The sequence below is a fragment of the Gambusia affinis genome, linkage group LG03, assembly GCF_019740435.1.
Source record: "Gambusia affinis linkage group LG03, SWU_Gaff_1.0, whole genome shotgun sequence".
Lineage (NCBI taxonomy): Eukaryota > Metazoa > Chordata > Actinopteri > Cyprinodontiformes > Poeciliidae > Gambusia > Gambusia affinis.
Genome location: NC_057870.1, coordinates 27,553,585 through 27,581,433, shown reverse-complemented (window position 1 = coordinate 27,581,433; position 27,849 = coordinate 27,553,585). Strand labels below are relative to the sequence as shown.

Genomic DNA, 27,849 nt, shown 5'->3' with positions numbered 1-27,849 from the left:
CGTGTTTCTTAGTCGAGGGAATAACTGGCCGCACAGCGGCGCTATTTCACTTACAATTCTACTTGCAGTATGTCTCGTCAAATTGCCGAAAATAAACCGGAAAAGAGGCCATTGATATTTAAGCAAAAAACAAAAAAGCTAACATTAAAAATATTTAAGCAAGCAAAACTCAGTTATAAAGTTTAAATGTTACTTATCTCAGACGCAGCAACACATACGGTGTTTTGGTGGTTGGTTATGTTGAGAATAACCGAGTTATTTTAGATTTTGAGCCTTTATTCTGAAGGATTCCAAACGGAAGTTAGATAGCACCCGGTGTCAGCTTAATTGATGCTGCAGTTAACAGCAAAGTTGTCTTCGGAACCGCAAAGAAAGGCGGATTGGGTTTCTTTTCTGACATTTTAATGTTGTCGACCTTCTGTTGGTGGGTTTCACAGAGGTCGAGATGAATCTAGGTGAATTTTTCCCCTCCACCAACGTTTCCTCCGTGTCCGTAAACCGTTATTAACAGTTTGACTTGATTTATTTCCAGATTTAAGCTCTGAATCCCGTCTGAAGGAGAAGAAACAGCGGAGTTCGCCTGCAAAATCCCTTTAAAAGCGTCAGCGGTTTGTTTTTAGCTTCGTCTGTTTTTACCAGCGGTTCGGTTAGTCGTCGGTTTTAAGCGAGTTTACGCCGTGAAGTCATGGCGTTCTTCGTGAAAAAGAAGAAATTCAAGTTTCAGACCCAGCTGACCCTGGAGGAGCTGACCGCTGTGCCTTTTGTCAACGGGGTTCTGTTCTGCAAACTGCGGCTGCTGGACGGAGACTTTGTCGCTACTTCTTCCAGGTACAAAAAAAAAAAAGTCAGTAAAAAGCTGCAAAATAGCTTTTAAATGCTTAAATAATAGCGTTTAAAAGTCATGTTACACTTTCAGATTTAGTTTTAATCAATTTTTGGAGGATTTCTGTGAATTATACACACCTGCTTTTGAGTTTTTTTCATTGAAATCTTTCCCCTAATCAGTTTATTTAGTCTTTTTTGTTCTGGAAACTCTTCATAAGAGTTCGCATATGGGCTGCTGGGTCATCTTAACCTTTGCATTGACATTCAATTTAGTTAAAAAATGCTTTATTTATCCGAAGCAAAAGTTAACTCAATCAAGTACCTTGGTGATGATCTCCTGTAGCAGTCTGTCATGCAGTGAGTCTTAAGAGGCTTATTATTGAAGACTGATGCTGTATGCGAACAGATAAATATCTGGAAGCAGAGATTATATTTCAGAATAGAAATATATTTTTCTGTCTTTACATTGGGGAAATTCAGGTGTAACAGGAACAAAGTGAGAGAATTGAGGCATGTAGATTCACAAAAAGATGAAAGTGTAAATATATATATATTAAAAAAACTAAGTTAAGAATAACATACTGTACAAAAATCCAACAAAAAATAGTGTGCAGTTATCCAAAATGCTGCATTTGTTCCAAGGGAATGTGCAACTGAGTGGATAATAGTATAAAATGTAAAATAAAAAGTGTATTTGCATGCACATTAAAATCAATAGACTATTTAGAATAAGTCAAAATAAAACAGTTCAAACAGTAATATTACAGTAACATGTTCTGGATCAACAACAGGAGATGTTAACCTGCACAATTCTCAGTTCCTAGCGTGCTAGTACTGTTATGATTTATTAAATATTTGCTGTTGCTCCTAAGAAAATAGTTAAAAACAAAAACATTGCAAACTTTGGCCCAACTAGTTATTAGGGTTAGTTGGTGATCACACTTATAATAACCTTTTCTTTGGTCTAATATTTACATTTGTTTGATCTGAGACAAAGAAATCATAAAGGGGCGAGCAACTTTTTTTTCTCAATCTCCTGAGACTTCTTTACAAATTATATGTTGAGCCAAATCTGAAATTTGCTGCTGTTTGTAGCAGAGAATTATATCTTCTTTACCATCCTGTTCATTTTGTGGTGGCAAGATAAATATGGATCCTCATCCAGCCTTTTTCATCACAGCACCAGTTTTTTTTTAAATTACTGCTGTGATTCTGTGTATATTTACATTTACTCAAGTTGTTTTTTTTTCTTGTGGTCTTTTCCTGACTTGTAATCAGCAGAAGAAAGTCTTGAAAGACATATTTTCTTGTTTTCCCCCCTTTGAAGAGGAAAAACAGGAAAATGTCATATTTAGTCATTTAAAAATGACAAGCCACTAATCAACTTGAAAAAGTAAAGCATACATGTAAAAATGATCAGTTTTGCCACAAATTATTTTGTAAAAAAAAAAACACAATATAAATAATTAAGCTTTTGAATCTTTAAATTTTCAGTGAGATTAGGCCTCTGCATTAGAAACTGAAGCTTATAGGGGTGACAATAAAGTGAGAAAAGGTGCATTCTTTGTTTTTTATTAATATTATCCAAGAATAGAAGCACATAGTTGTTGTCAAAAAGGTGATACTAGCTGCAGGATTGTGTGGTTTTAAGTTTTCTTCCTTCCTCTAAGAGCTCAGTTTGAGTTTTGTTTGCAGGTTGTTGAGTTTCTGCAGTTCAGGCGACGGCCATCAGAGCACGTTTACCTTTTGAGTCATGTTTAATCGCAGGGCGTAGCCATGTTAAGCCACCTCTCTGAGTCTCTGCGCTGGAACCTCTCAGGATCTTCCAGACTAAACACAGCTAAACTCGGCTCATAAGATCTGTGTTTACAAGCTTTTAACCTCCACTGAGATTATCCAGATTGGGAAGATGACTCTCAGCTGGCCGATTCAGATCTTCCTCTGACCAGTTCCCAACATCTGCAGCTTTAGCCTCTTTTCCTGCCCTCGCCTTTGATTCCCGATATCGGATTTATTGCCTGGAAATATGTTTGCTCCTCATCTTTTTACCGATAAAGTGACAGACTGATGCACTGGAGACTGTTTAATGTTTGCAGTCTGGCCCCTAAAGAAGCACAAGCACAGGTTTAAAATACGTAAACCATCGTCCCAAACAATTTCAAGCAGCAGAGATGTCGATGTCAAACTCATTTTTATTTTGGGCCCAAACAATACAACTAAAAAATGAAAACTGGATAAAACAGGAGGTCATGCCACTAATTTGGTGGTATTTCACATATTTAAAACAAATCAATAATTATTATAGACAATTACCAATATTGCTTATATTGTGCTAATTTTTCCAGCCCTAAAGTAAACCAAGAGAAAATGAATCAATTAAATTTCAGACCTTCATGTCATGCGTTGGCTGGTTTCAGAGACTAAATCTGGTTTAAATATTTACCACCTGAAGCTGCAGTTTCATCAGGTCTTCGAATCACATCACATCTTTTTCCACCCAACCAAACTGTGCATGTGGTGTCAGAGGTCGTCCTCCTCTCTCCTGGTTATGTAACAGCTCTGATTTCCCACCCTCCCGTCTTCGTTATCATCTCTGCTTCAGAAAACAAGGCGCTCTCAGAAGAGCGAGGGACGGCACAGGGAGGCTCGTACGCAGATTAGGGTTATGTCACCGATCTGACAAACGTGGCCTTTGTACGATGGGCCTTGTTCTCGCCGTGGGCCGCGAATCAGGACCGGTGATCCGTCGGGCTGTAAAAGAGGGTCACATGTTGGGAATGTGACTGACTGGTTCTCAGGGAAAGTTTTGTTTGGCTCTTCTGATCTCAGCCATCAGTGCCACTCACTTCAGATAACACAGCTGCTGCAGGAAAACACTCCAGATAATCCAACCGCACGCTTCCTCATTGGGTCCTAATATTTGTATCTTTGCCAGAGCTCTGAGGAAATGAGCAGTAAGTCAGTGTAAAAAATCTGTGCATCTCCTATTGTATCTGTGGATGGTACATAAAGGAATAATAATCTGACTTTGGGTTTCACCTTAAGAGATCGGAGCAGGAAAATGCTTCTGAAAATTTGTTTTCCTCTATGTAGCAGAAATAACACGATAATATAATAAGATTTAACCTCTTTAAATCTGCTGTGTCGGGTAGAAAACCGACTCCTTTGTTGCATTCAGATTTTATCTTTTTATAGACTTCTGTTCACGAGGCATTGCTTTTTAGGGCAATTATTCCCTCTGGTTTTGGATGTTGTGCAGCTGTAAGGAGTTTTGATCTTTTAAAAAAAAAAATTTTCCCCACTTTCAGACAGTAACCATGGCGACAAGGGTTTCTTTTACACCTGGTTGCAGCTGATTAGCATCTCATAAGCTCAGATAATGCCACCAAAAGGCAGAGAAAGGAGGAGGAAGTTCAAATCAACTCTTCCATCCGTCACAATCTACGACTCTTTGAAGATACCTGGAGGATATTAGTTCTGACAATGTTTAATTTCCCTTTGCAGTAAATGAAGTATTTGGTAATTAAATTGAATTAACATGTGCTGATGGCATTAAGCTTAGCTTGCACCAGGTTCACTGGTTAAACAAAGTCAGTTTGTTCCCAGATTTAATTAGATTTTATTTTATTTCATTCACTCATTAATAAATATGAGCATTATGTAACTATGTATTTATGTAACTACTAAAAGAAATCTAAGTCTAAACTTATATCTGCCCCTTATTAACATAACAAATTTAATTAGATATTCAACTCAAACCATTAACACATTTCAAATGCACAACAAAACATCATTTAACAAAACAGTGCTTCACCATAATCATTTTAAAATTTCATTTAAAAGCAGATTTCATTTAAAAGCAGTGTGTGTCTCAACACTGAACAGTATTGTGCAGCTTGGCTATGGGAGGTATTTTTCTCTGGATCGGGTTTTATCATGTTTGATGTGGAGACGAAATAAGAGCCAAGGATTTTTTTATCTCACTTTCAAGATTGTTCCATAAACTGGCACATTTAATATCAATCATCGTGTTGTGAATAAAATTTTTATTATTATTTTTTCAAATTTCAGTTCCTTTTAAGTTGTATTTCCCTTTCTCTTTACAAATCTGTTTAAATTTTGGTTGGTAAAAGTTTTTATGCACTTTGTACATAAAGTGCAAAATATAGTACTCCATCAGAACATGAAGTTTCAATAAGTTTAACTGTGAAAAGGTTCATCATTAGATGAAAAGTTGTGACTTTATCCTAGTTTTTCATTTTGTCGTATTGAATGTTGACGTCTTCGCTCCATATTCTTAACTGAACCCTCTTCCATATTTTTGGTTTGTTGAGTTAAAATAATTTGAAAGTAGATTTTACTCCACATGGAAAACATTTTAAAACTGAAGTTATCAGATATTTATCAACGCAGGAAGGAGTCCGTTGCATCCAGACAACCACAATCTCCAGCTGAAAATGTGTTTTCATTCTGTGCAGGTTTAAAAACAGATGGCCTCCATTTGGCAGAAACTGGGCTCTGCTGCGACAGCGTCTTTCCATCGTCAGCACTGCCTTTCTATTTGTCACACATTGAATGTTTACATTTCGAACACTGAACAGTGTATGTCTCAACACTGAACAGTATTGTGCAGCTTGGCTATGGGAGGTATTTTTCTCTGGATCGGGTTTTATCATGTTTGATGTGGAGACGAAATAAGAGCCAAGGATTTTTTATTGATGAAGTTTTATAAAGAGCAGGAATGTTGGAACGGTTGAGTTTTAACAGGCTGAGCACAGAAAGTGAAGATCTCAGAAGAGTGTCCACCCAAATTTAAAAGTCTGTCTTTTTTGTGACGTAAAGGCTAACCGTCAAGAAAATCATCCTAAAACTTGTCTCCCATATTTTTTGTGCAGTATCTACTGTGAAAAACAACCAAATCCTTCAGCCAGAGATGCAAAAATCTAAAAAATCTTATTGTACAAAGGTTCCAGTCAGGAGAAGTCTACCAAAAAATGCCCAGTATTCTTCATGAAATACTTCAGTAAAGACTCTCATTATTTGAGCATTTTTTTTCAGTGTGGAGGAAATAACATTTGGTTTTGATCCAAAGCTTCTGAGTGTTTGCTAGAAGGTTGAAGATGGATTTAATTTTCCAGCAGCACCATGACTCCAAGTAGACTTCCAAATCTGCAACAGAATAAAAGGTTTGAAATGGCCGAGCCAGAAATAAATCTAACAGAAAATCTGTTGGGTCACTTGAAGAAGAATGTGGATAAGAAGTTGAATTGGAGAAACTTTGCAAGGTAGATCGGCTAAATAATGATGATGGACTCTGAGAAAAGCAGACTGAATGGCAGCATCAAACCCAACAGTATTTTCATAAAGTAGTGGATTAGGGCTTTAAACATCTTGTTTTGTTTTTTATGCTTAGTGGCTGATATGAAATAAAGACATGTGGCTGGGTTCTTTCCCAGAAAGTATCAGCTCCATCAGTCGGAGCGGTTTTTAGGGAATTCATTTCCAATGTTGTTGATTTGAAATGTTGGAAGTTTTACAATATTAGTATTCAAGTAAATTAACATTGAATTTATTATTTTTAAGTTGTTGCTTTCCAGTTACGTTTGTGGGGTTTTTTCCCGGCAGCTCGTTCAGGATGTGCTTCTTAGGAGCCTCAGCAGTGCAGTGAACTTCTGGGTGGAGTTGGCACAACGTCCGGACCGTCTACTGTTGACCTTTTGGGAAAATTTAAAGTGTCTCTTCCCCTCCATCTGCAAAACACAGAGGGGAAAGTTTTGGTCTTGATGGATGGTGAGCTTCTACCAATGGTATTTATGAAAAGCTGATATTTTGCAGTAAGAAAAATGAGTCAGTTTGTGTTGTTTAGAGGGTCTTTGTATGAACCTCAGTGGATCAACTCTGTACCTTTTTAAGTTTTGGAGGTTTGGCACAACATTTCTGAGGTTTGTCCCTGTTGGAGTCTGTTTTAGTGAATCAGTGGAAACAACCAGGAAGCCATCCCTGGAGGTCTTTCGTCCCTTGCAGTGTTAGATTGCAATAAAAAAGAGTCACTTTTTCCAAAGTCTCCAGACATAATCGAGCTTGTGCTTTCGTCCTGTGAGACGAGGAATGGGGCTCGTAATGAAAAGCAGGAAGGATCCCAGAAAGGGAGCGAGAGTTTGTCAGGGATCAACCGGGACGATCCGCTTTTTCAGCAGCTGTTTCCTGTTTTCGTCAGACTTTTCCAGTTGTGAGTGTTTTGATGGGACGTGAGGGAAGGTGAGCGGGTTGTTTTGGACTGGACCCGGCTGGTGCCTGAGCAGGTAATCAAAATGGACTTCCTTCCACGCTGCAGCTTCCCAGGGAAACTGATTGTTAATACGGCTCCTCTCCGTGTTTGTATTTCTGCTTTGGATGAAACGTAGGAGACGCTTCCTCTGAAGAAACCTCTAAATCTTGATTTAGGTTCTGATAAGATGGAAAAACTTCAGATGGTTTCCCTTTTATTCATCACAGTATCTGCATTCCCATCTCAGATGTGCGCAAAACTTAGAGCTGGACAAAATGGCTGAAAAACATATAAATAATTACTCATTAATTTTCTGTTTTAAATATCTGGAATACTGCAAACTGGTGGCATTAACATTTCTCCTTTTTTCCACACTTTTCACTCCACACTGTTTTTTATTTTTAAGCTGTTATGAAGCACAATGGCAAAAATCTAAACAACAATATTATTGTTTATCATAATTTTTGAGACAGTTTCTTGATGAGCTAAATTTGTCATCCTTACTGGCCCAGCGATGGCCGCTAAGTCTGAAAGGAGCGTTGCGTTCAGTGGTTGACCCTGTAACGTTTGGGAACATCCTGACTCCTCTCCCGTCCTGACGTCACCATCCCCGCTGCAGGATCTCTGCGCTCTGCTCTCGGGTCGTTTATCTGAGCCCCCAACGCGACCCGACCCAGCCGTGGCCTTCCAGAGCAGCCAGGATGGTAGATAAGGATCCCATAACGCCTGACTGCTGACATGATGAGTCATCACATGCTGGGGTCCAACGTGGGGCCATCAGTCGTCACGGACAGCATGTTTACTTATCGCGCATTCAGGACGGGGTTTAGTTTATCTTCTTCAGGCTGATCAGAGGGAAGAGAGTTCATTTCTGTCGAATATTCTGTTGGTTTTAGACTTTTTCCTCCTGGTTCAAACCAAGAAAACCTCTGATAGATGGAGCACAGACCTTTTTACTGAAGCCTGTCGGTTCAGATTAAAGATGTTTGGTATCAGGGAGGTCAGAATAAACATGAATCCGGGAACTCAGGGGTGTCCAAAATGTGGCCCAGCTCCATTTGTGACCCACTGAAGGATTTTGGACGGCCCCAACATCAGTTCTAGAAATGAGCAAATCTGGTCTGCAAGCAGAAGTGCTAGATGCAGATTTAGGCCTGTCATAGTAACACATTTAGCTGGGTGATTAATTGCTATAAGCGATAATATAGTTGTTTTGAGAACATTTTCAATTGATGTAACGGTAATGGCATAGTAATGCAAGAACACATCCTCAACGATCAATGAACTTTAAATTCTAATAAACATTTACCACTGGAACTGAAAGACATGTCAAATATCCAAAATAAATAGACAAAACAACAGAAAAGACAAATGAAATGATTTATAAAGTCTCTGTAAGCCAAGTTGTCTTTCAGAAAATTGAGCTGGTTGAGACATAAGCACCAAACTGAGGACTTTTGTCCTCCAATTTTTGGTGAAAAGAAAGAAAAAATGCTAAATCATTTAAATGGAAATTATTGAGCTTGTTTAAATTTATAATGCTTTTGTATTTGATTTTTAGCGATAGACCCAGTCAAAGTTGCTCAGCTCCTTATTAGTGAACTTGCATCCCTCATATTTTTGAACTATGCCACTGGTGAAGATTTTCCTCACTAAAGCTTTTCCAGGAAGGAGTTTTTCCTCTTCTGCCGCTCTGACAGAAGAGGCAGAAACTAATTTAAGTTGCTGTCATGATTTCCTTGGAATTTGCTCCATGTATTTCTGGAAATCACACAAAGATCAGAAAATAACAACCAGCCAAACAAAATGCCATTCAGGAGACTAGGAGAGAGAACAAACCAGGAGTTAAGCCACCATGAAGGGACAGACAAGACTTTGTTTCCTACAGTTTTTCTGTAAAATTCAGGGTTTGTAGCTGCATGTTTGGGTGGATCAGTAGAAGCCTAATTTTGGTTCAGCAAAAACCAAAAAATTCTTTACAAAATAAATTAGTTGCATGTCAAACCTCGTCCTTCTTCACCATTCTTCCAACATTGCTGTTATCATGTTATCTCTCAAAATAAACACTTGCCTAAAATCATTTTATTTTGTGCTTTCAGGTAAATTTGCTTCTGTAAATATTTTCGTTTTGGTGAGTTAGAGCTCACTCACCTCTGCAGTTATGATTTGCTTTCCTATATTACTCATTGAAGGGAATTTCCATTTCCATATTCTCATGACGGGCTGAGGAAGTCCTCCCTCTTCCTCTTCCTCAGTGATTAACCCCACAGTCAACAAAAAGACAATCATGAGAGGAAAAACCTGGATTTAAATCTACCAATTAAAAATGTTATCTTTTCTTAAAGTCAAAGCAACATGATGATGCTGAATAACTAGTTCAGTGCAGAAGTGCTCATTCATTCGCCGCTGTTTTCTAGCCGGAAAATTTTAATAACTTCTCATAACTTTGGTATTAAGAGTTAAGTGAATCAACATAATCAGAGGAGAAACTAATAATCTTTAAGAATTTGTCTTAATCTGGAGAAAACTGTAGAAACTGAAAAAAGAAACGACACATTAGGTATTGCATTCCTCTCATTTCTCTGAGAAATTTGCATCGTATTTTTAAATCTGCTCCAGTAGCGCCGGTGCTTCTGGTATTTGAATTAATACACTTTATGGTATACAAGAAGCTAAACATGCAGCTACATTTCATTATTCTTGGTGTAGATGTGTTAAAAAGCTTTTTTGCAGTAGTATAATTTCACAAGAAAATGTTTTGAATAATTCAAGCTGTAGTGTGAGTTGTTCAGTTTCAGGAGGGAAAGCATCAGCTTCTGTTTGCACAGTAACTGGTTTCATAATTTACTTTGTTTAAAGTTAATCAGAGTTTCTAGGAACTACAGACTGGTTAGGCATGACTTCTTGTTTCCCAGGGGTATAAATATGGTGTGACACAGAGGTCAGTTTCTTTTAGCCAGTTGACACTAACTGGACAAGGAGTCATATTTAACTTGGCACCACACAGTTGGGGGAGAGTAAAGCAACTAAGACAATTCTCAGAAGTGCATTGTGGAGGAACTAGAGCATCTTGGAGACACCATGTCTCCACAACAACCATTAGCTGTTCTATCAAGAAAAATTTACATTTCACACATTTTTGTACTTCCATTTGGGATTCTGCTGCTTCTAGAAACAAACCAAGATCTTTAAATGTACAACCAGACTGCTTTTGGCAACAAGTTAATGTTTAATGGTGTCTGAAAAATGAGCCTTTTCAAAAACCTTCTCAATGTAACATCACAAATCAGCAGGCACTGCCCGTTACCTAGCAACCCCAGCAGAGCTCCAGCACATTTGGTCAGCTGGTTTTACCACTGCATTTGCTGTGTAATGGCTGCTGGAAAAGACCAGGGTTTTGCTATTGACTTGCCATTTAGAAACCACTTGCTGCGTTCTTGTTTGTTGTGCAGGAGGCTCCACTTCTGCTTGTCAAAGATTTACAGTTGTACTATTGCCTATTCGCTTGCAGCCATTTTCACATGCGAGTATAAATGTTGAGTTGGTGGCGTGGTCAGCAGCACCTGATTTGGATTTAAAGTAACAAGAGGCCCTCAAACAGCTCATTCTGATCTGATCAGACTAAAATCTCATTATCCAAGAATGATTATTGTGCAAATAATGTAGCTAACATGTTCGGTATAACCCATAGATGTTTCCCAACCTGTTCAAAGAAGCATAGTCCGTCACCTTTAACCATTGACATCTGAGGCCAGATTCACCTTAAACCTCTGACTGCACAACTGCTGGTAAATGTTTCACCACAATCTACTCTGATGTTAAAAGCAGAGAGCAGAATTAAGAGTGGCCAACAGCTGAAAAACAAAGGGTCGGTGTGAAGGGTCTCCTCCTCTTCCTCAGAGCTGCTGGCAGCTCGTCGATGGATTTCAGCGTGAGGTTTCCATGGAGCCTGAACAAAGCCATCTGGACTGAGGAATGTGTTTCGGGAACGCTCTGGCGTACATGCTGCGGAGGAGCAAAAGCGTGGGGGTCCTGATAAGACCTGGGAGTGTGTGCACGTGTGTGTGTGCACGTGTGTGTGCTGTTGGGTTTTAACTTCTCAGAAACTCGCTTGTTTTCCGGGAACAAAGATTCATCAAACAGCCTCCCAAATGAGGGAAATGACACGTATCTTAACAGGCCTGTTTTAGATTTAAGCTTTTGTTTTGGTTTTAATTTGTGTATACCCAGACTTTAGTTCATTTCATTTAAAAATGAAGGTTAAAAAATCTCATGGATCTTTTTATAAATGACAAAAGCATGTGCTCATAGAAAGCCACAGCTCCAGAAAACAATTAAAAGAACTGAAAGACAAAAATAAGCCTGCATCCTATCATGATTACGTTTCCTTCCTCTGGCAGGCTGAGATGACAATAACCTGGAGTACATTTCCTCAAGTCAAGTTCCTCAACGAACCGTCTGTAACGTAAAAACCAGACGTGCAAAACGGTTTTTATGAGTGAAATCTCCTCTTCTCATTGACAGATCTGCTCCTATAAAATCTAAGGCATTGAAATGCAGCTCATGATTCAGCTGTGATGCGTGACTCTAACTGGTTAAAAAAGTGAGGGAAGAGCAGAAATGAGGAGGTAAAAATCAGTGCGTGTTGTTGGAGAGCTTTGGGGATAATGAATATCTTGAAGGGGGGGAAGGGCGTGTTTAGAGCAGCTGCTGCTGCAGAGCAGCTCAGCCTGTTCATAACAACTTTCAATAGGAGAACCTCCACAGGACGAGGTTTCACTCAGCACCTCTTAATGCTCAGTTACCATATTTCTGCTGAAATCTGATTGTTTTATTCATGGTTGATCACACTACTAATTAAACCCAGCAGCAATCAAGACTTCTGTGAGAACCGTTTACATCCCCAATGCGGCTCAAATGCACAGAAGAAGAACGTTGACGTCACACAGCAGCGCATTGTTTACAAAAGTACTGATGGATGGAGCCGTTTATAGATTGATTTTAAAGTTATTCAGCAATGGGAGCCAACAGCATCATAACAACTAGGAGGAAGCTAAGAAAGAGAAACGGTAACGCCTAGTAACGGCGTTTTGTAGAGCAGCGTCTGCAGAGAAGTCTGTTTGGATGTGCAGTCAGACCCGAGTGGTTGGATTACGGTGTGATGCGCTTCAATGACACAAGCGTCTTTTATAAGTTCATAATTATAATTTTCAGCCGTTGTTGTCGTCCAAATTTACCACATTTTTCTGGTGTAGAATTATGATGCGTCGCTCACGTCAATGACTTAAAGGTCGGATGAAATGCAGCACAACACTTTAGTAACAGTGGGATGCAAATCCGATTTGCCATGGAAAAGTCAGATACATAAAAAAACCCCAGTGGATTTGTATTGCATTTCTTTGTTGTGTGAACGTAGTTACAGTCATTCTAAAAGTTGCAGTCTGTCACGTGCATGTATGATGTTGTTCCCCATTTATTTGAAGATTCTGACTCAAAATGTGCCAAATTAAATCAACATGGTGTGGTTATAATCCTGCTTGTGGCGGGTAACCAGCAGCCGTCTGTAGAGATTTCAGTCTCATGATTTTTTTGCTGCTAGATTTCCTGTCATTTGTTTATATTTTCCTTCCAAGCAGCCAGAGTTTACTGCGACCTCTTTAAGAGGTCTTCATGGTAGTTGGGCAGGTTTTCTTTCTTTCTTCTTTACAGATTTTCCATCCAGTGTCTGGCCTTTTTCAAGTATCTGATCTTATTTGAGGGGAGCGGCTTTATTTGTGGGAAGATGAAAGCTAAAAATCTAAATGATTTTACTTCAGTGGAAATGTCTGTGACACGAAGTTTGAGAGAGAATCTTTCATTTTATATTAATAAAGAAAATGTATAGAGTATATTCTAGGGACATTAAATTATCTTAGGATTTTTGTTGTTTTGCCTTTGAACTTTCTGTCAAAATCTACTGAATGTGATCAATAACATTCATTTGCTGTAGTTTTGATTTCAACTCTTGCGTGTTTTTTCACGTTGTGTAAAGGATTAGTTACCAGCTGTAAGCATGTAGAGTTATTGATAATTAAAACACGTTTTCACCTGGTTTGGCTCTAAATGTTCAGGTTAAGCTGAGTAAACACAAACAGAGATGAAGGTTTTTCTTGTTTTGAAGATGTCAGGTGGCAGAAAATCAGATTTCCGTGTTGTTCCACATGTCACATTTTCCACTCTGCTCGTGAGGATCCAGAGCTGCTGCAGCGGTTTGCAGGACCTGCTGATCAGATTGGTTGTTGTTTTCAGGAAGGAGGTTTGTTTTCACACGGCTTGACCACTTCCTGGCTATCATGATGAAATACTGTTGCTCACAAGCTTTTCCCACGAGGGTTGTACAAATCAGTGTACGCTGGATCCGTGACAAAGGTCACAAGGTCGCAGATCTCCTGTTTTTAGAGTGTTTTAAATAATAAATTATATTTTATGTTTATGAGCTGTTGGTCTCGGCTCCATCATGGCTTAATTTTCCAGTTAACCTCCTGATTATTCCCAGAGGGGAGTCACTGACCCGTTGGCGATTACAGGAGGAATTTAAGTGTTTGTTTGATAGAGATAGAAGAGATGTGCTGAAAACGGTTCCTAAAGCGTTTTTGTTGTTTTTCCTTTCTGACAGAGAGGAAGTTCATGAGAACTGTGTCCGCTGGAGGAAGAGGTTCACCTTCGTGTCGAAAATGAGCGCCAACCCTCACACCGGGATGCTGGATCCGTCCGTCTGCAGGGTGTCCGTCAGGAAGGTACGACCCTCAACGTCAAGAGGGAGACGATTTCTCACCTGCTGTTTCACTTTAGAGGGAGATTCACGTCAGCTTTAAAACGGAGTGAGGGACGATTTGATGGGCAGCTAGCTGAGCCATGCTACATTACACACTGTGCTGTGGATTTATACATCATATATATATGTGTGTGTGTGTGTGTGTGTGTGTGTGTGTGTGTGCATTAAATAAAAATCTGGTGTTTAAGTGCTACCAGGGTTTTACAGGAATGTATTCAGGTTTCCTATTTAAGCTTTTCTAGAAGAAATAAATAGTTTGAATAAATAGTTTTTTCCCCAAACATTTTACCAAACACTTGGCATAAAAAAATCCATCCAACCATCCGTTTGTACATCCATCCGTTTATGTATTCGTATTTTATGTCCTTATTTACTAATTTATTCATCATCTCAACTCCTTACTTGTATATTCACTTGTTTTTTTTTACTGACTTATTAATTTGACTTATTTACTTGATTACTCTTTTCCTTGTTTTGCTCCATTTTTGTCCTTTTATTTCTTCGTTTAGTTCCTGTCTTGCCTACGTCAGAAACAGTCAGGAGTTTTGACTTTGTGAATTTGTTGTAGATGTTCTGCTGCTCGCTCTGCTGGAGCATTGTGTTGACTTTCAGTCGGTAACAGCAGGTTTGGATCTATTTAAGCAAATGTTTCAGAGACACTTAAGTGCAGATGCTAAATCTTTCAACCTGCTCATTAAACTCCACAGCAGGAGTCGAGTGTGTGTGTGTGTGTTGGTGTGTGTGTTGGTGAGTGTGTGTGTGTGTGTGTGTGTGTGTGTGTGTGTGTGTGGTCTCAGCCTTTCATTTGATCTATTTGATTGAAGGTCTGTAATTGGAGGCTGATTTAATCAGAACTAAATCCCTGGGTTCATTACTGTCTTCCTGTTTTCCCTGCAGGAACTGAAAGGAGGAAAAGCGTATTCAAAGGTAAGAGTTGCTCTCTGCCTTCTATAAACGCATAGAAACGGTTACAGATGGGCCCGTGTCCCCTCCTGTAAACCTTAATGTCATGTCACATAAATATTAGCATTTCTCGCTGCGGTTCCACGAGTTAAACCTCCTGCTGGGTGCTAACATGAATCAAAAACCTTTCTGCCTTGGACTCACGCTTGCCTAGAAGCTGGGAAAACATCCTGGCAGCTCCTCTCTGAGCGTGACGCCTCCCAACAGATGAGTCGCGTCTCATGAATGCACCAAGGTCGATCCCCGCCTGGACCTGAACTCACGCCGATTCCTGGACGATGTTGCATTACAGGAACCACTTCCTCTGTTTCTGCACGTTCTCCTTTTGGATTTCCTTTAGTTAAATTTACTCCACTTCCCTCCTTAGAGGTTGCACCTATGAAAACAGAAGCTCTGCTAAAGAGGGGGAAACCTGGGAAATGAAGAATGGGAACGATCAACTTTAGCCCAGTTGATTGGGAAAAACTGAACGTACAGCGTGGATAACGGGCCGATTCCACCTGGCATGTTGAAGTTAAGGTCGAGCAGATGAGGGTCTTATCTGAGGTATTTGTGTCAACGCTGGAATTTAGAAACTCCTGACCTACACTTCAGAGGTCAGAGGTTTTAAACCGAGCTGCAAGCGTCACATTCTTGGCTCGTGAGAACTTTGACAGGACAGGATTTATCTGGCAGAAAACGGTGTGAGGTGGAGGAGCAGATTGGGTCGGGGTCTCCTGCTTTCTCATCCGGATGAAAACCGGGCTGTGAAGTTAAAATTTTATAAGACTTGAGTTCTTTTAGTAATCCAAGATATATCAGCATCTGCTGATGTTGGTCTTTTTTTTTTAACCTATCGATAGCGATATGAGTAAAACGGGGCTGATGATTAAATACGTTTTAGTTCCCAGTTTTATCTCTTTATACCTAAATTTACATCCAGTTGTACCAAAACATTACTTGTGTTTTTTTGGTCAATCAGATGTGAAATTTATTTGAATTTTGCACCTATATTAGTATAAATGTGGGTATGATGCTAATTAGATTTACCTGGCACTTAAGGAATGAAAGGCTTTTCATATCCAATAAGTTGATTATTTCATTGATTTTGCTAACGCTCAAACAAGAATTTGAAATTGAGTCAAAATATAAGCTTACACAGGCATTACTTTTTCATTATGAATGTTTTAAATTTTCTACAGGAGCGACGTATCGAGTCGTGACTCACCCCAACAGCTGCTTTTCTTCTTCTACTGTAGATTAAATACGACAGGACAGGCGCTGTCCTCACTGCTTCAGCCTCTCACCAGATTGTTATACAAACCAGACACTGTAAATAATTTGAAGGGAAATTAGTTTCTTCACTTAGTCTGAGCAGGAAAGTAACATGTTCCTATTGAATTCCAGATTTAGCATAAAAAGTGAAAAGTTCTACCTTTCAAAGACATCTTCAACGTTAAAAATAAACTGACGTGGTTCTTTTCGCTCCCTGTCATAAACTAAAACTAGAAGCGTTGCTGTTAACGAAGTGAAATTACTCTGGCTGCTAAACACTGGGTGTCACAGGATTCTCCCGTTTTCTCAGCGTGAGCCTGAAATAGATGCAGGCGAAAGCCTCCATTAGTGAATCTAGATTTAACCGAGTCCAAACTCCTCTTCCCCCCCTCAGCTGGGCTTCACAGACCTCAACATGGCCGAGTTCGCCGGTTCCGGCTCCACAGTGCGCTGCTGTCTGCTGGAGGGATACGACACCAAGAACACGCGGCAGGACAACTCCATCCTGAAGGCAAGATGGCGGACGGACGGACATCTTGTATAAAATCCTGTATAAAACATTACAGCCTCGTTTATAGTCGCCAGTTTGAACAGGAACCAGTTTAATCTACCACAGGGGTGTCAAACTCCAGTCCTCGAGGGCCGCAGTCCTGCAGTTTTTAGATGTGCCACAGGTACAAAACACTGGAATGAAATGGCTTAATTACCTCCACCTTGTGTAGATCAGTTCTCCAGCGCCTTAATTATTCTATTCAGGTGTGGTGCAGCAGAGACGCATCTAAAAGTTGCAGGACTGCAGCCCTCGAGGACTGGAGTTTGAGACCCCTGATCTACCATGTCAAACTGATGAAAGAGCTCAGACTGGACTGGTTTTCTAGACCAGCATGTGAAGGTTTTTTTCATTTATTTGAACATGCCTGATTATAAAGATTAAATACCTTGGCAACATTCTTTGGGACGTTAAACCACTTGTCTGTTAAAGCTGCAGTGTGTAACGTTTATTAATTTTATTAATATATTTGTTAAAATTATAGATGATTGATGAAAAAAAGCAAGTTTCTGTATCTTCTCCCAGTTTTCCCAGTACTAACTACAGAAATATACCACAGTCAGAAACAATCAATCAGAGACAGGAGGAGGGTCTTAGCGCTGTCAATCACTCTCATGCTCACCTCCTCCAACCACAACTGGTTCCATGGATGCTAATGCTAGTTAGCGTAGCCACCGATGATGGCAGATTAATGGTTTTCCTGTATCAGCATGTTGTTTTTCCACCATTAAAAATGTTTTTTTTTTTATCATTCAGCACAAATCTAAAACTAGTCATAAAAAGTTTGGATTGTTCATTTTAGTCTTTAATAGATTTTTAAATGAGTTTAAATTTCTAGATACTTTGTAGGATGAAAACCAGAACTTGTCTTGAAGTGGTTGATGGTCTCCATCCAGTCTGGAAGCAGTCTGGGGCTCTGCAGCGCCACCTAGAGATCACCAGTACTCTCTGCTCTGAAGCCAGTCCAGTTAATGCATGTTCACGTTTATTCTACAGTTTCACTTTCTTTGACTAGACCGTTTTGTCTAAGAAACGTATTTCTGCTCAAAAAAAAACACAAACTACATGAACTGATGAATAGAAAAATACATTTTAGGTTGACAAAAATGATTAAAAAAACAACTTTTATGTTGTCAGGAAGGTGAAATGGAAGAAGTTTCTTCATCTGAGCCGTTGTTTTTTGTCCTTACAGGTGATCATCGGAATGACTCTCCTTTCTGGAGATCCGTGCTTCAAAACGTAAGTAGGAGCATAAATTCAGTTTTTCTCTGAAGAGACTCTAAATAATAATACAAATCCTTTCTGCAACCTTTTTAAATTAAAATTTTAACATCATTGAGTCCAGTTAGGTGATATTTTTACCCCTCCAGGTGTATCTAAAGCATTTACAGAACAGATTACATCAGGCGGCCTGCGCAAAATAACCTGCAAATTTTATGTTTTATATATATTTTTACAGTCACAAGAATTTACCTGAAATTAAACTCAGGATCCTCTTTTCTCTCAGAAATGCATTTTGTTGATTAAAACACCAATTCATCCGTCATCCTGTGAATCCAGTTAAAGAATCCAACCAGTCCAGATGTTGATGTTTTGAATCATTTCAGAGCAGAAATGGTTTCTAGTTCTGGTTCTTACTGGGTCTGTTCTGGTCGAACGCCTCAGTAACATCTGATCCAGTGTGAGTGGAGTGTAGCAAAATGAAGACGTTTCAGTTTTCTGACATTTCTTCTGTGTCTTTTTTCAGGATTTAAAGGTAACAATCAGATTTTCCTTTTTAAGGGTGTATAATCTGAAGCATTTGCTGAAACAATGACTCATTTTTTCCGTCGTATCTGTTGAGGCGCAGCAGCTCCCTCCGCTCCTTTAATCTGTTCCAGGCTGATGAAGCTGTTTTGTTTTTCCCCTCTGCAGCGCTCCAAGCACAGCAAAGTCCATCTCCATCCCCGGACGGGAACACACCCTGCAGCTGGACTGCAAGGGGGAGGGGACGGCCGAGGGAACCGGGCCAGCTGGAGGGGTTTCTCTGGGCCGGGCCTCCAAGCCTCGGCCTTCCATCATCAGCTCGGGTGGGAGTCGCTCCGCAAAGCCTCACGTTTCAGAAAAGAGCAGAGAAACGGCTGTTTTCAGCTGGGTTTCACTCCGACATGGAGTTCAGTAGAGAAGAAGCAGAGTTACTGTAAGCAAAGGTCATCAGAGTTAACCTGAGCGAGAAAAATAACAGAAACTGATATGGAGGAAACATTTCTGAAATGTTTAATGGAGAAAAACTAGAACTATATCATGCATTTATTAAACAAACCAAAACATACTGAAATTATAGATGTCAGCTGCCGGCAAATTACGGCTCCATAATCCATAATAATAATCCGTAAACGCAGCAAAAAGCAAACGTTGGGCTACAACAGTAGAATCAGTTATTGTTCAACAATAATTTACTACATTTTCAGGAAATTGTCTTCAGTTGAGTATTCATTAGGAAATAAGTTTAAACATAATCACAACTCAACGCTTGGACCTTCTTGAATTCTCCACCTTAAAAAGGATGAAAAAAACTGACTAACACTAATAAACCTGATCTAAAACTAAATAATTTTAAACTAATAATAGCTAATGAAAACTGGAGCCAGGTCTCATGTTTGTCTTTCAGTCTTTGGATGGGCAGATTGTAGTAAAAACCAGCAAACACACTCCAAAAACTAATTTAAATTAACTCAACCAGACAAACAAAAAGTCACAAAGAAATAAAACTAAACTATGACGAAAAATCCAAAACTATTATAGTCCTGATGTAAACGAAGCTTTGGTAGAAGAAATGTTTTGTTTACGTTGAGAAAAGGCATCATCAGGATCCCAAACCTTTTCATTATGTTCAGCTTCTAAACTTAACTAAAGAATGTATTTAATCTGAAACTTTTTATTAACTGCACATTAAATCTTTATTCTCAGTATTTGGATGTTTAACTTAGGATTTTAGCTTGCAGAGATTTCTTAAGGGATTTGAGTTTAATGATCAAATTTCCTCTTGGATTAGCATTCGGTTGGATTGGCATATATAGATTTTTATATCTATATATATATCTATATATAGATATAAAAATATATATATATAAGAGGTTTATTAAACAAGGTTTATTTCCAGGTAGAGATAAGTTTTTGTGTTTATTAGGGATGTCAGATCAGTGAAGACATTTAAAAACTGCATCTTTCCCAAAATTATTTAAAATCTGAAAATGAACATAAAAGCCTTTAAAATGGAGTTAAAAACTAGAATTTTTAGCTTGTTGTGGAAAAGAAAGAGGAATCTGTCTCTGTTTAAGATTTAAACCTTCTTGTGTTGAAGTCAAACAGTATTTAAAGTTTTATAGTGAACAGAGTAATCATTTTAACGAGTTGGTTAGAACCGGGCCGGTTCTCAGTCTGGGTTCTGCATTCCTGAGGCCGATCGCTCGTTGTTCCCACCTACACTGAGCTGACTGATCCGTTTGCTCCTTCAGGCCTGCTGGACGACTCCGAGCTGAACCAGAACCAGTCCGGTCTGGCAGAAATCTTCCAGTCTGGTCATTCTCGTAACTCCAGCTACGCCAGCCAGCAGAGCAAAATCTCAGGTAGGAAACCACCTGCAGGTCCGACGCCTTGGTTCTGTTCTGAAAGACTGGACTTTCTGTGGAGTCTGAAAGGCAGAAAATGTGTAGAAGGTCTGGATTATTTAAAAAAAATAAGCTGACTTTTATTTACCCTTATAAATATCTAAACTCTCTCGTTCCATCTTTGGTTTCTCATGAGTTTCAAATTATTGAATTACTGTCTCAAAATCCACAAATAAATGTTATTTCACTACTTTTTTGTGTTTCTAAACAACTTTAAATACAATTTTTAAACTTGGTATAGTTGAAATGACACCAAGCATTGAACAGCCGTAATGTTGTATTTAACGCAGATTCAGATCCTTTGCTACAAATGACAACGAAGTGAAATTACTCTGGCTGGGAAACTTTCCATTTTGTTGCAGTTCAGATAACAAAAAGTTTACTTTCTGATTTAGGTTGAAGTTTTGTACGCTGTAAAAGATAACAAAGTTTTTGATGAATTTCAACGGAGCTGAGATTTGCATTAAAGTTCAAATGTCTCAAAAGTTCTAAAAGCTGAAACATAAAATGTTTTGATAAATAAATTATTGAATCCGGTTGAAGTGTGCAGAACCAGGCAAGTTCAGAAAAATGTATGGAAGACGGAAAAGTAAAGAGAAAGATGATCTGAAGTGAGAACGCTGAATGCAAAACAGAAAAATAATAAAAATATCATCTTAACGCTATCAGAACTTTTGTGAGGGTAGAAAAAAATTCAGCGAAATTTAGTTTTAAACTTTTCTTTCTCACTGTGTAGAATAATGTAATTAACCCACCATGTCACTAAATTAATTATTTTAAATTAAGTCTAAATTAATTCATATTCCAGCTCTCCGGCCACTGTTTGTGTTTTTTCTTTCCGCTGTGTTTTCATGGTGTTTTACATGTCTAAAAACATTTAGACGCCATGCAAGATGTTTATAATGTGAACAACTTTGTATTATGTCTTGACAAACCAACAACAAAAAAAATTGGAAATAAAAATAAACCCCGATCAACTTAAACCGTTAACTTAAATCTCCTGGTCTAATTTCTTCTTCTTCTGCCGTCCTGCAGGCTACAGCACCGAACACTCCTGCTCCTCCAGCCTGTCGGACCTCACGCATCGCAGGAACACCTCGACGGGAAGCAGCGCCTCCGGAGGCCTCTGCTTCGCCGCCGACCCGCCACCAGAGGGCGACAAGGACGCTGGACGTCCGGAGAGGCCCCCTCGACCCCCACGGCCCGTTCTGCCCCCAAACCGACCCCTGAGGTACAGACCCAGAGGAGAGTTCTAAACGCAGATAAAACAACGGGACTCTTAATTAACGTTTTAATTAACTCTGTTGGACGTTTTTCCCGTCGTGAATCCTTAGCGCTGCAATAAACCGTCTTTGATGGACGAGGAACATTTTGCGAATCCTCCCAAAATGTCTTCCAACAGATTTTTTTTCCTTGTTCAGTTAAAAAAAAAAGAAATTTATTTGTATTATAAAGCAGAGATGCACAACATACTGGAAGTTAATAGTCGTTGTAATTAGTTCTGCAACTAACGATTAATTATGTAATCGATAGAATTGGCACATTCTGTAGAGTTTTTATTTAACCACTTAAATCTTCATAAACGATGTTAGAAATGCATTAAAAAATGTAAATAAACAGATACTGTAGCTCCTTTTTTATGGTCTAGAATATAATAACATGGCATTCCTTTAGATTAGGCTTGATGATTTGTAGCTAACGATGATTCAGCAGCTAAAAAAATAAAACTCCTAACATCAACATGTGAAAAACTCAGCCGTTTCTGCTGGACTTCCCATCAGTACAGTGTAGGGGTTGAACGACTACATATTTTTTAAGGTCGACTACATCATGATAATAGTCGAGTCGATGTCGACTAGTCGCGGTGACGTCATAGTGACGTAAGCGCAAAAAACCTTCACAACTTGGAGGCTTTATTAGCTATTTTCACGGCAAATATTGACCCCCCCCACACACACACACACACACACACACACACTCCCCTTCTCCTGCTTTTACTAAGTCTATTATGGAGAATTAAAAGAGCAATAAACAGATCATTCTTCGTGAGCAGCGGGGAAAAGTTTGTTGCACAAAGTCGGGTCTGACTTTTTTTTTTCTAAACACCGGCTGATGCTGATGATCTCTGGATAGTTACTATAGGAGTCAAATTATCACACTGACTACATGGTGCTTTTGGAACATCACAAGCCAAACTTGTTATGAACGGATCCCGTTTGGTTACAGCTGAATTCAACGAAACCACCTGCTTCTCCTCCGCCCGATGCGCGACAGGAAGCTCTGCTGACTCAGCAGATTGAACGATTTAAGATATTTTCTAGTCAACGTCAACATGATAAAAGTCGAGTCGATGTCGAGTTGACTAGCCGTTGGACGTCATAGCAACGCAAGGCAAAAGCTTTGGAGTAACGTACAGGCTTTATTACCCGTTTTCACGGAAAAATACGGCATTTACACAGAACAGCAACAAGTGAAACAACAAAACATCGGGATAGTTTATGATAAATAATAAGTTGCTGGGAAACCAACATTCAAAAGGAAACGCACATCTTTTAGATGGCATGTAAAAACAATAAAAAGAGGTGGCACGGGGGCGGGGGGGTAAATAAAGTTCACTGTCATTAGCACAGTACAGAGCACTCGCGACACTCGCGAGCCGGCTAAGTGACATCCTTAGCGGGAAGGGGGCGAGTTTTAGATGGCTCGTGTTTTGTAGTCGACTGCAGCTGCAACTCCATCTCCAACTCCATCTCCTTTTAAAAACACTGTAAAACCACAAATATGCATCCATCTACATATCATTTAAACTAATGTAGTCGACTAGTCGACTAATTGGTTCAACCCCTAGTACAGTGTAGCGCTGATCTTATTGTTTGGATTAACTGATTACTAATCGGTGCTTAGTAGATGTTTTTTAACAGAATTTGTTTTTACTCTAGTTAATTATTCATTTACTGAATTAGTTGACGATTATTTTAATAACTGATTAATCTGGTTAGTCTTTGCAGTGTCACTGTATGCATATCAAAGAACTGCCTGGACAGCAACAAACATTAGCATTCAGGCTCCGGACTCCCAGTAATTACAGGAAATCAAAACCAAAATGTCCTGCAAAAAGCTGAATTCTCCTCTAAAAACATTTATAGCATCTTGTTTTATCAGTTCAAACCACAGATATGCCTTAACGTGTGCTCATACAGTCGGTGTAAACCGTGTTGGTTTACCTCAGCGGCTAGCGGCTGCGGCCTCATGGTGTTTGTTCTGTACTTCAGGAGGAAGCAGGACTCGGTGGAGAGCCACCCCACCTGGGTCAACGACACCCGCATCGATGCCGACGACATCGTGGAGAAAATCGTCCAGAGTCAAAACTTTGCAGATATCAACAACACCGAAGGTACAGAGGGAGCGTTTCTCTGGTTGGAGCCTCAGAGGAGTTTCAGCAGCGATTGCAGCACAGTTTAGTCTTTCCACACCATCGCTGGAGGGTTTTGGATACGAGAGCGTTTCCCAAATGTCACAACTCTGATGAAACTCAAACGTTCAACCCGCAGAACTCCGCCTGTTGCAAGACTTCTCAAACAAAAGTCATCCAGTTTGAGCCGATCCAGTCCAGTCTGGGCTTAGCATGGATGATTGCAGAGGCTGTTATAAAATAATGGCTCCATTTTAACTAAAACCTCTGATTTTAAACTCTCTGAGGAAGGTTTACTTCTAAAAATGTATGGAAGCACAGAGCGAATATTTTCTGCATACACTCAGTGTTTTTTATTTCCAGATAAGTTGTCTGATTCATTCCTCCAAACTCTCATCGAGATCATCTCGAGACATGATTGATGTGTGTTGAGCCTGATGCTTCAAGTTTTCTCAAGAAAACCATCTGGAAATTAACTTCTCCCAAGAAAATCTTTGGGAAAATGTTTATGCAAAAATGTCCGCTCTCTTCTTCCTCTTGTCACTTTTCTATGAAGACCAGAATTGGTTTCACTGGATTTTATTTAGGGGCATCAAAGTAAGGGAAAATTTACAAATGGCCACCAAACATGGATTTTTTTTTTCTTCAAAACTTTATTAGGTTTTTAGCAAATTGTGCAGACATATGACTCTCATTACATTGTACATATAAAGCAGGTTGTACAACTTTCTTAATGGTCTAAAGGTATGAACTGGACAAGCAGCTTCCACTCACAACAGAAATATGGAATGTTTTTAATTGTAAGACTGTAAAAAAAAACTTTATGACCTTTTCACTTCAGTATTTACTTTAGCAAACTGTTAAAGGTGTCTGAGCACGTCAGCAGGGTAGTAAATGTAGTAAATGCGTCGTTACGTGTAAAACGTGTTGGTTGCAGCCTTCAGTGACCCGACAGATTAGAAACTCATCAGAGAGAAATGAAAGCTTTAGAAAAGCCTCTGCAGTGAAAAATGCTAATATTTCCCTGCTGGTTTGTGTCTGTTTCTGGCCTCCAGACAGCAACCTGCGCCTGTTCGTCAGCAGAGACGGAACCACGGCGCTCAGCAGCATCCGACTGGGAAACAGGTGACACTTCCTGCTCTCCACTCCTCACACTTTCACTCCATAACCACCAGAAAGCAGATCCAGCAGAGGATAGAGCTGAACTGATGGCAGTTTCTTTAATTTTTCTGGTTTATTTGTGTTTCGTAACTATGCAACAAGTGTCCGTCCATCCGTCAGTTCTTTTGTCCAGCCATGCATACATTCATAAATAAAATGACTAAAATAATACAAAATCTCATTCAAATTAACTGACATCTGAGAAATTTATGGATTTCCAATTTGTAAAATGTTGAATGTTTTTTTTCTGTTTTCTATGTTTTTCTTTCCCTCTTTTGATTTAAAATCCCAGTTTGTGTTTTGCTTAATCAGGATAGATTCTTTATGAATCTATGACTTTAATTTGAACACGACTCCAGCAGAGACTTCAGGGCTTTAACCCGCTCCTTCACAGATTCTCATTCTGGTTTTGTTTCTGTTTTTGTCTTCAGGGTTTCTGCCGGCGGCTACGAGCCGGTGGTGATCGAGAGCCACTAACCGGCCGCCTGCTGTCTCACTGGTTTTACTGGAGCTTCAGCTGGTCTGACGCCATGAGAGGAAAGCCTACGTCCGTTTGCACTTTATGTCCAGTTCGTTGCAGCGTTGGCCTGCACTCTGTTAAAGCTGTATCTTTGTGATGTTGAAGGGAATGCACAAAATGCTCCTCACTGTGTGTGAATATGTTGCAGGGATTTCCAATGAAGACGTTCAGAGGTTTCAGATATCATCCATTCTGTCTGCAGCTTGTTAAAACTGAAAGACGATAAATAAGGTCAGAAAAGGTCAAGAGAGGAACAATCGACTGTTTAACAGAATAGGGAAAAAAACAGCCACCAAAATAGTTTGTTTCTTGTCGACAGAAAAACGTTCTCTAATTTTGTGTGTGTAATAAATCAGGAGTGCAGCTCTGTCACCCGATCAGGGAAAACATCAAAGGTCTGACGAAAGCTCAATCCGCAGATTTAAAACTGACAGTTCAGCTTTTTTCCAGCGATTTCTCCTGTCATCGGTCAGGAAACCTTATTGCTTTTCTTGCAGCCGAGACGTTGCCACCATGTTCCCCACAGCGGAGAATCAGGGCCATCGTAGAGAAGAAAAAAAGGAGTAAATTTCTGAAGCAAAACTCAGAAGTTTTTATAATAAGCTCAAACATTTTCTAGAGATTAGTTTCAAAATTTCAGTTATTTTCTAGCAAAAATTTGGCTTTCAAACTTTGAAATTTTGAGATTAATCTCAGAAATTTTCTTTTTTAAAAACTTAGGAAATGTTAGACTTTTGGCAGAAAGTTACTGGTTTTTTCTACCTACAATGACTCCATTACTACTTGGATCACCACTCCTGATCTGAATCTTTACATTTATTTTTGGTTTCTTTGTGGCCTCAAACACTCGACAGCGTCTTCGGTTTCTCCTAAATGTCAGTGACGTTCCTCTAAAATCCTCGCTGCTAATCTGTAATCCTGCTGGATTGGGTTCCAGATTTACAGCTGAGCAGCAGCGTTTCACTGAAACAGAATCAAAAATACTTTGGTTCAGCATGAAAACTCCCACTTCCAACACTAAAAGTGAAACTTAAAGTTTAGGATAGACGGTGATGTTTTCCTCCCTGTCGATCAGGGGAATCTGTGCCTTTAAGTTTTCTCTCTAATGAGCCGAAAGCATCATGAGAGCAGCCGTAGGATTTGTGCTTATGCTGGTGAGGAGAGAAATATTCAGCTTGTTTTTTTGTTTGTTTGTTGTTTTTTTTCCACTCGCTGCTTTGTTTCCTTGAAGGATTAACCAGAAGAAATCGGTTCTGCTCGGCTGAACGAACCGCTTTTATTTGGGTCCAGCTGCAGAGAAACGTCTCCTCTGGAGAATTTTTTGTTCAGCTCTTTGCTGCCCCCTGGTGGGGCGACGGCGTGTTTACTGTGACGTTTACGTGGATTTTCCGTGAACAAACGTGACTGAAACAGGAAAGCTGGAGTAAATGTGTCACTGAAGGGTCCAAACAGAAAGGAAGTGATTGTTCTCGGGACCAGCTGGCTGGGTTCGGGTTCTTCACTGAAAATGGTAACAAATGTTGACTTTTAGTTTGTTTTGAGGATTAGAATCCACTTTTTCTTATTGCTACAAGCCCCTAAAGTATTCTTTAAAGCTCACACTCGTAACGTTTCTGAGTGAGAAAATGTTTTGCCATCTTTTCTAAAAGTTAAGATTTTCCATGTTTTCTTCTCTTCTTCTGATTTTTAGAATTTAAAAAAATGACTTCTGTCTCCCTGAAGCCGTTAAATCTTCTACTCTACAGAAAAGTTGGGTTTTAATCCTCGTTATCTGACCCATTCAGTTTCCTCACTCGTCTGTCCAGCGTCGCGTCGCAAGCTAAAGAATCGCACCGTTAGTTTTTCTCACGTTTTGGGGATGAACCACTGAAAGTTTAGTCTCTTTGGGTTTACATCACCGCCTCGTTTTATTTTCTTTTAAAGCATCTATTTAAATATTTTAGTTTTTTTCCTCTGGAGGTTGTTATAAGCTATGCACACACTTTGCCTCCCTGAGCTTTTGTTTTTCTGTTCAGTGATTCTAACAAAGGATTTTATTATTACTAATTTAGTTTGACTTAAATTTTATAGAGAACACAATTGGAACTGAACTTTCAGTTTCCAAATAGTTTATTATTTTCCTTTTTATTTTTTCCTCCAACATATATTTGCGCAGAAATGATATATAAACAATAAAAATGCTAATCTGAATTTGTCTGGTTGTTTTTCTTGAAATCTGACTGGTTTGTTGTTTGCTGTAATATCTGAAAGGATTTTTTTAAATCAATATTAACGAAATGAAAAAACAGTTGGTTTTGAATTTAAAAATCTGTGGATGTGACTCGGAAACTACAGAAGAGGATTAAACCCGCTGAAAATAAATAAATTCTGGGGTTTTTTTCCTCAGAATTTTGACAAAATAAAATCAGAAAGTAAAAAAAACAAAACAATTT

At 39.2% G+C, this 27,849-nt stretch overlaps 1 protein-coding gene across 1 annotated transcript; it reads left to right on the top strand.

The window, feature by feature from the left end:
- The first annotated feature begins 289 nt into the window (after positions 1-289).
- On the top strand, positions 290-27,607 carry fam102aa (family with sequence similarity 102 member Aa). Its single transcript, XM_044111328.1, has 12 exons — positions 290-455; positions 533-828; positions 13,749-13,869; positions 14,805-14,834; positions 16,519-16,635; positions 17,867-17,913; positions 18,589-18,743; positions 20,172-20,282; positions 21,360-21,555; positions 23,597-23,718; positions 24,792-24,861; positions 25,329-27,607. The coding sequence occupies exons 2-12, from the start codon at positions 686-688 to the stop codon at positions 25,372-25,374; spliced, it is 1,158 nt and encodes a 385-aa protein (XP_043967263.1). The 5' UTR covers positions 290-455; positions 533-685; the 3' UTR covers positions 25,375-27,607.
- Positions 27,608-27,849: the final 242 nt, after the last annotated feature.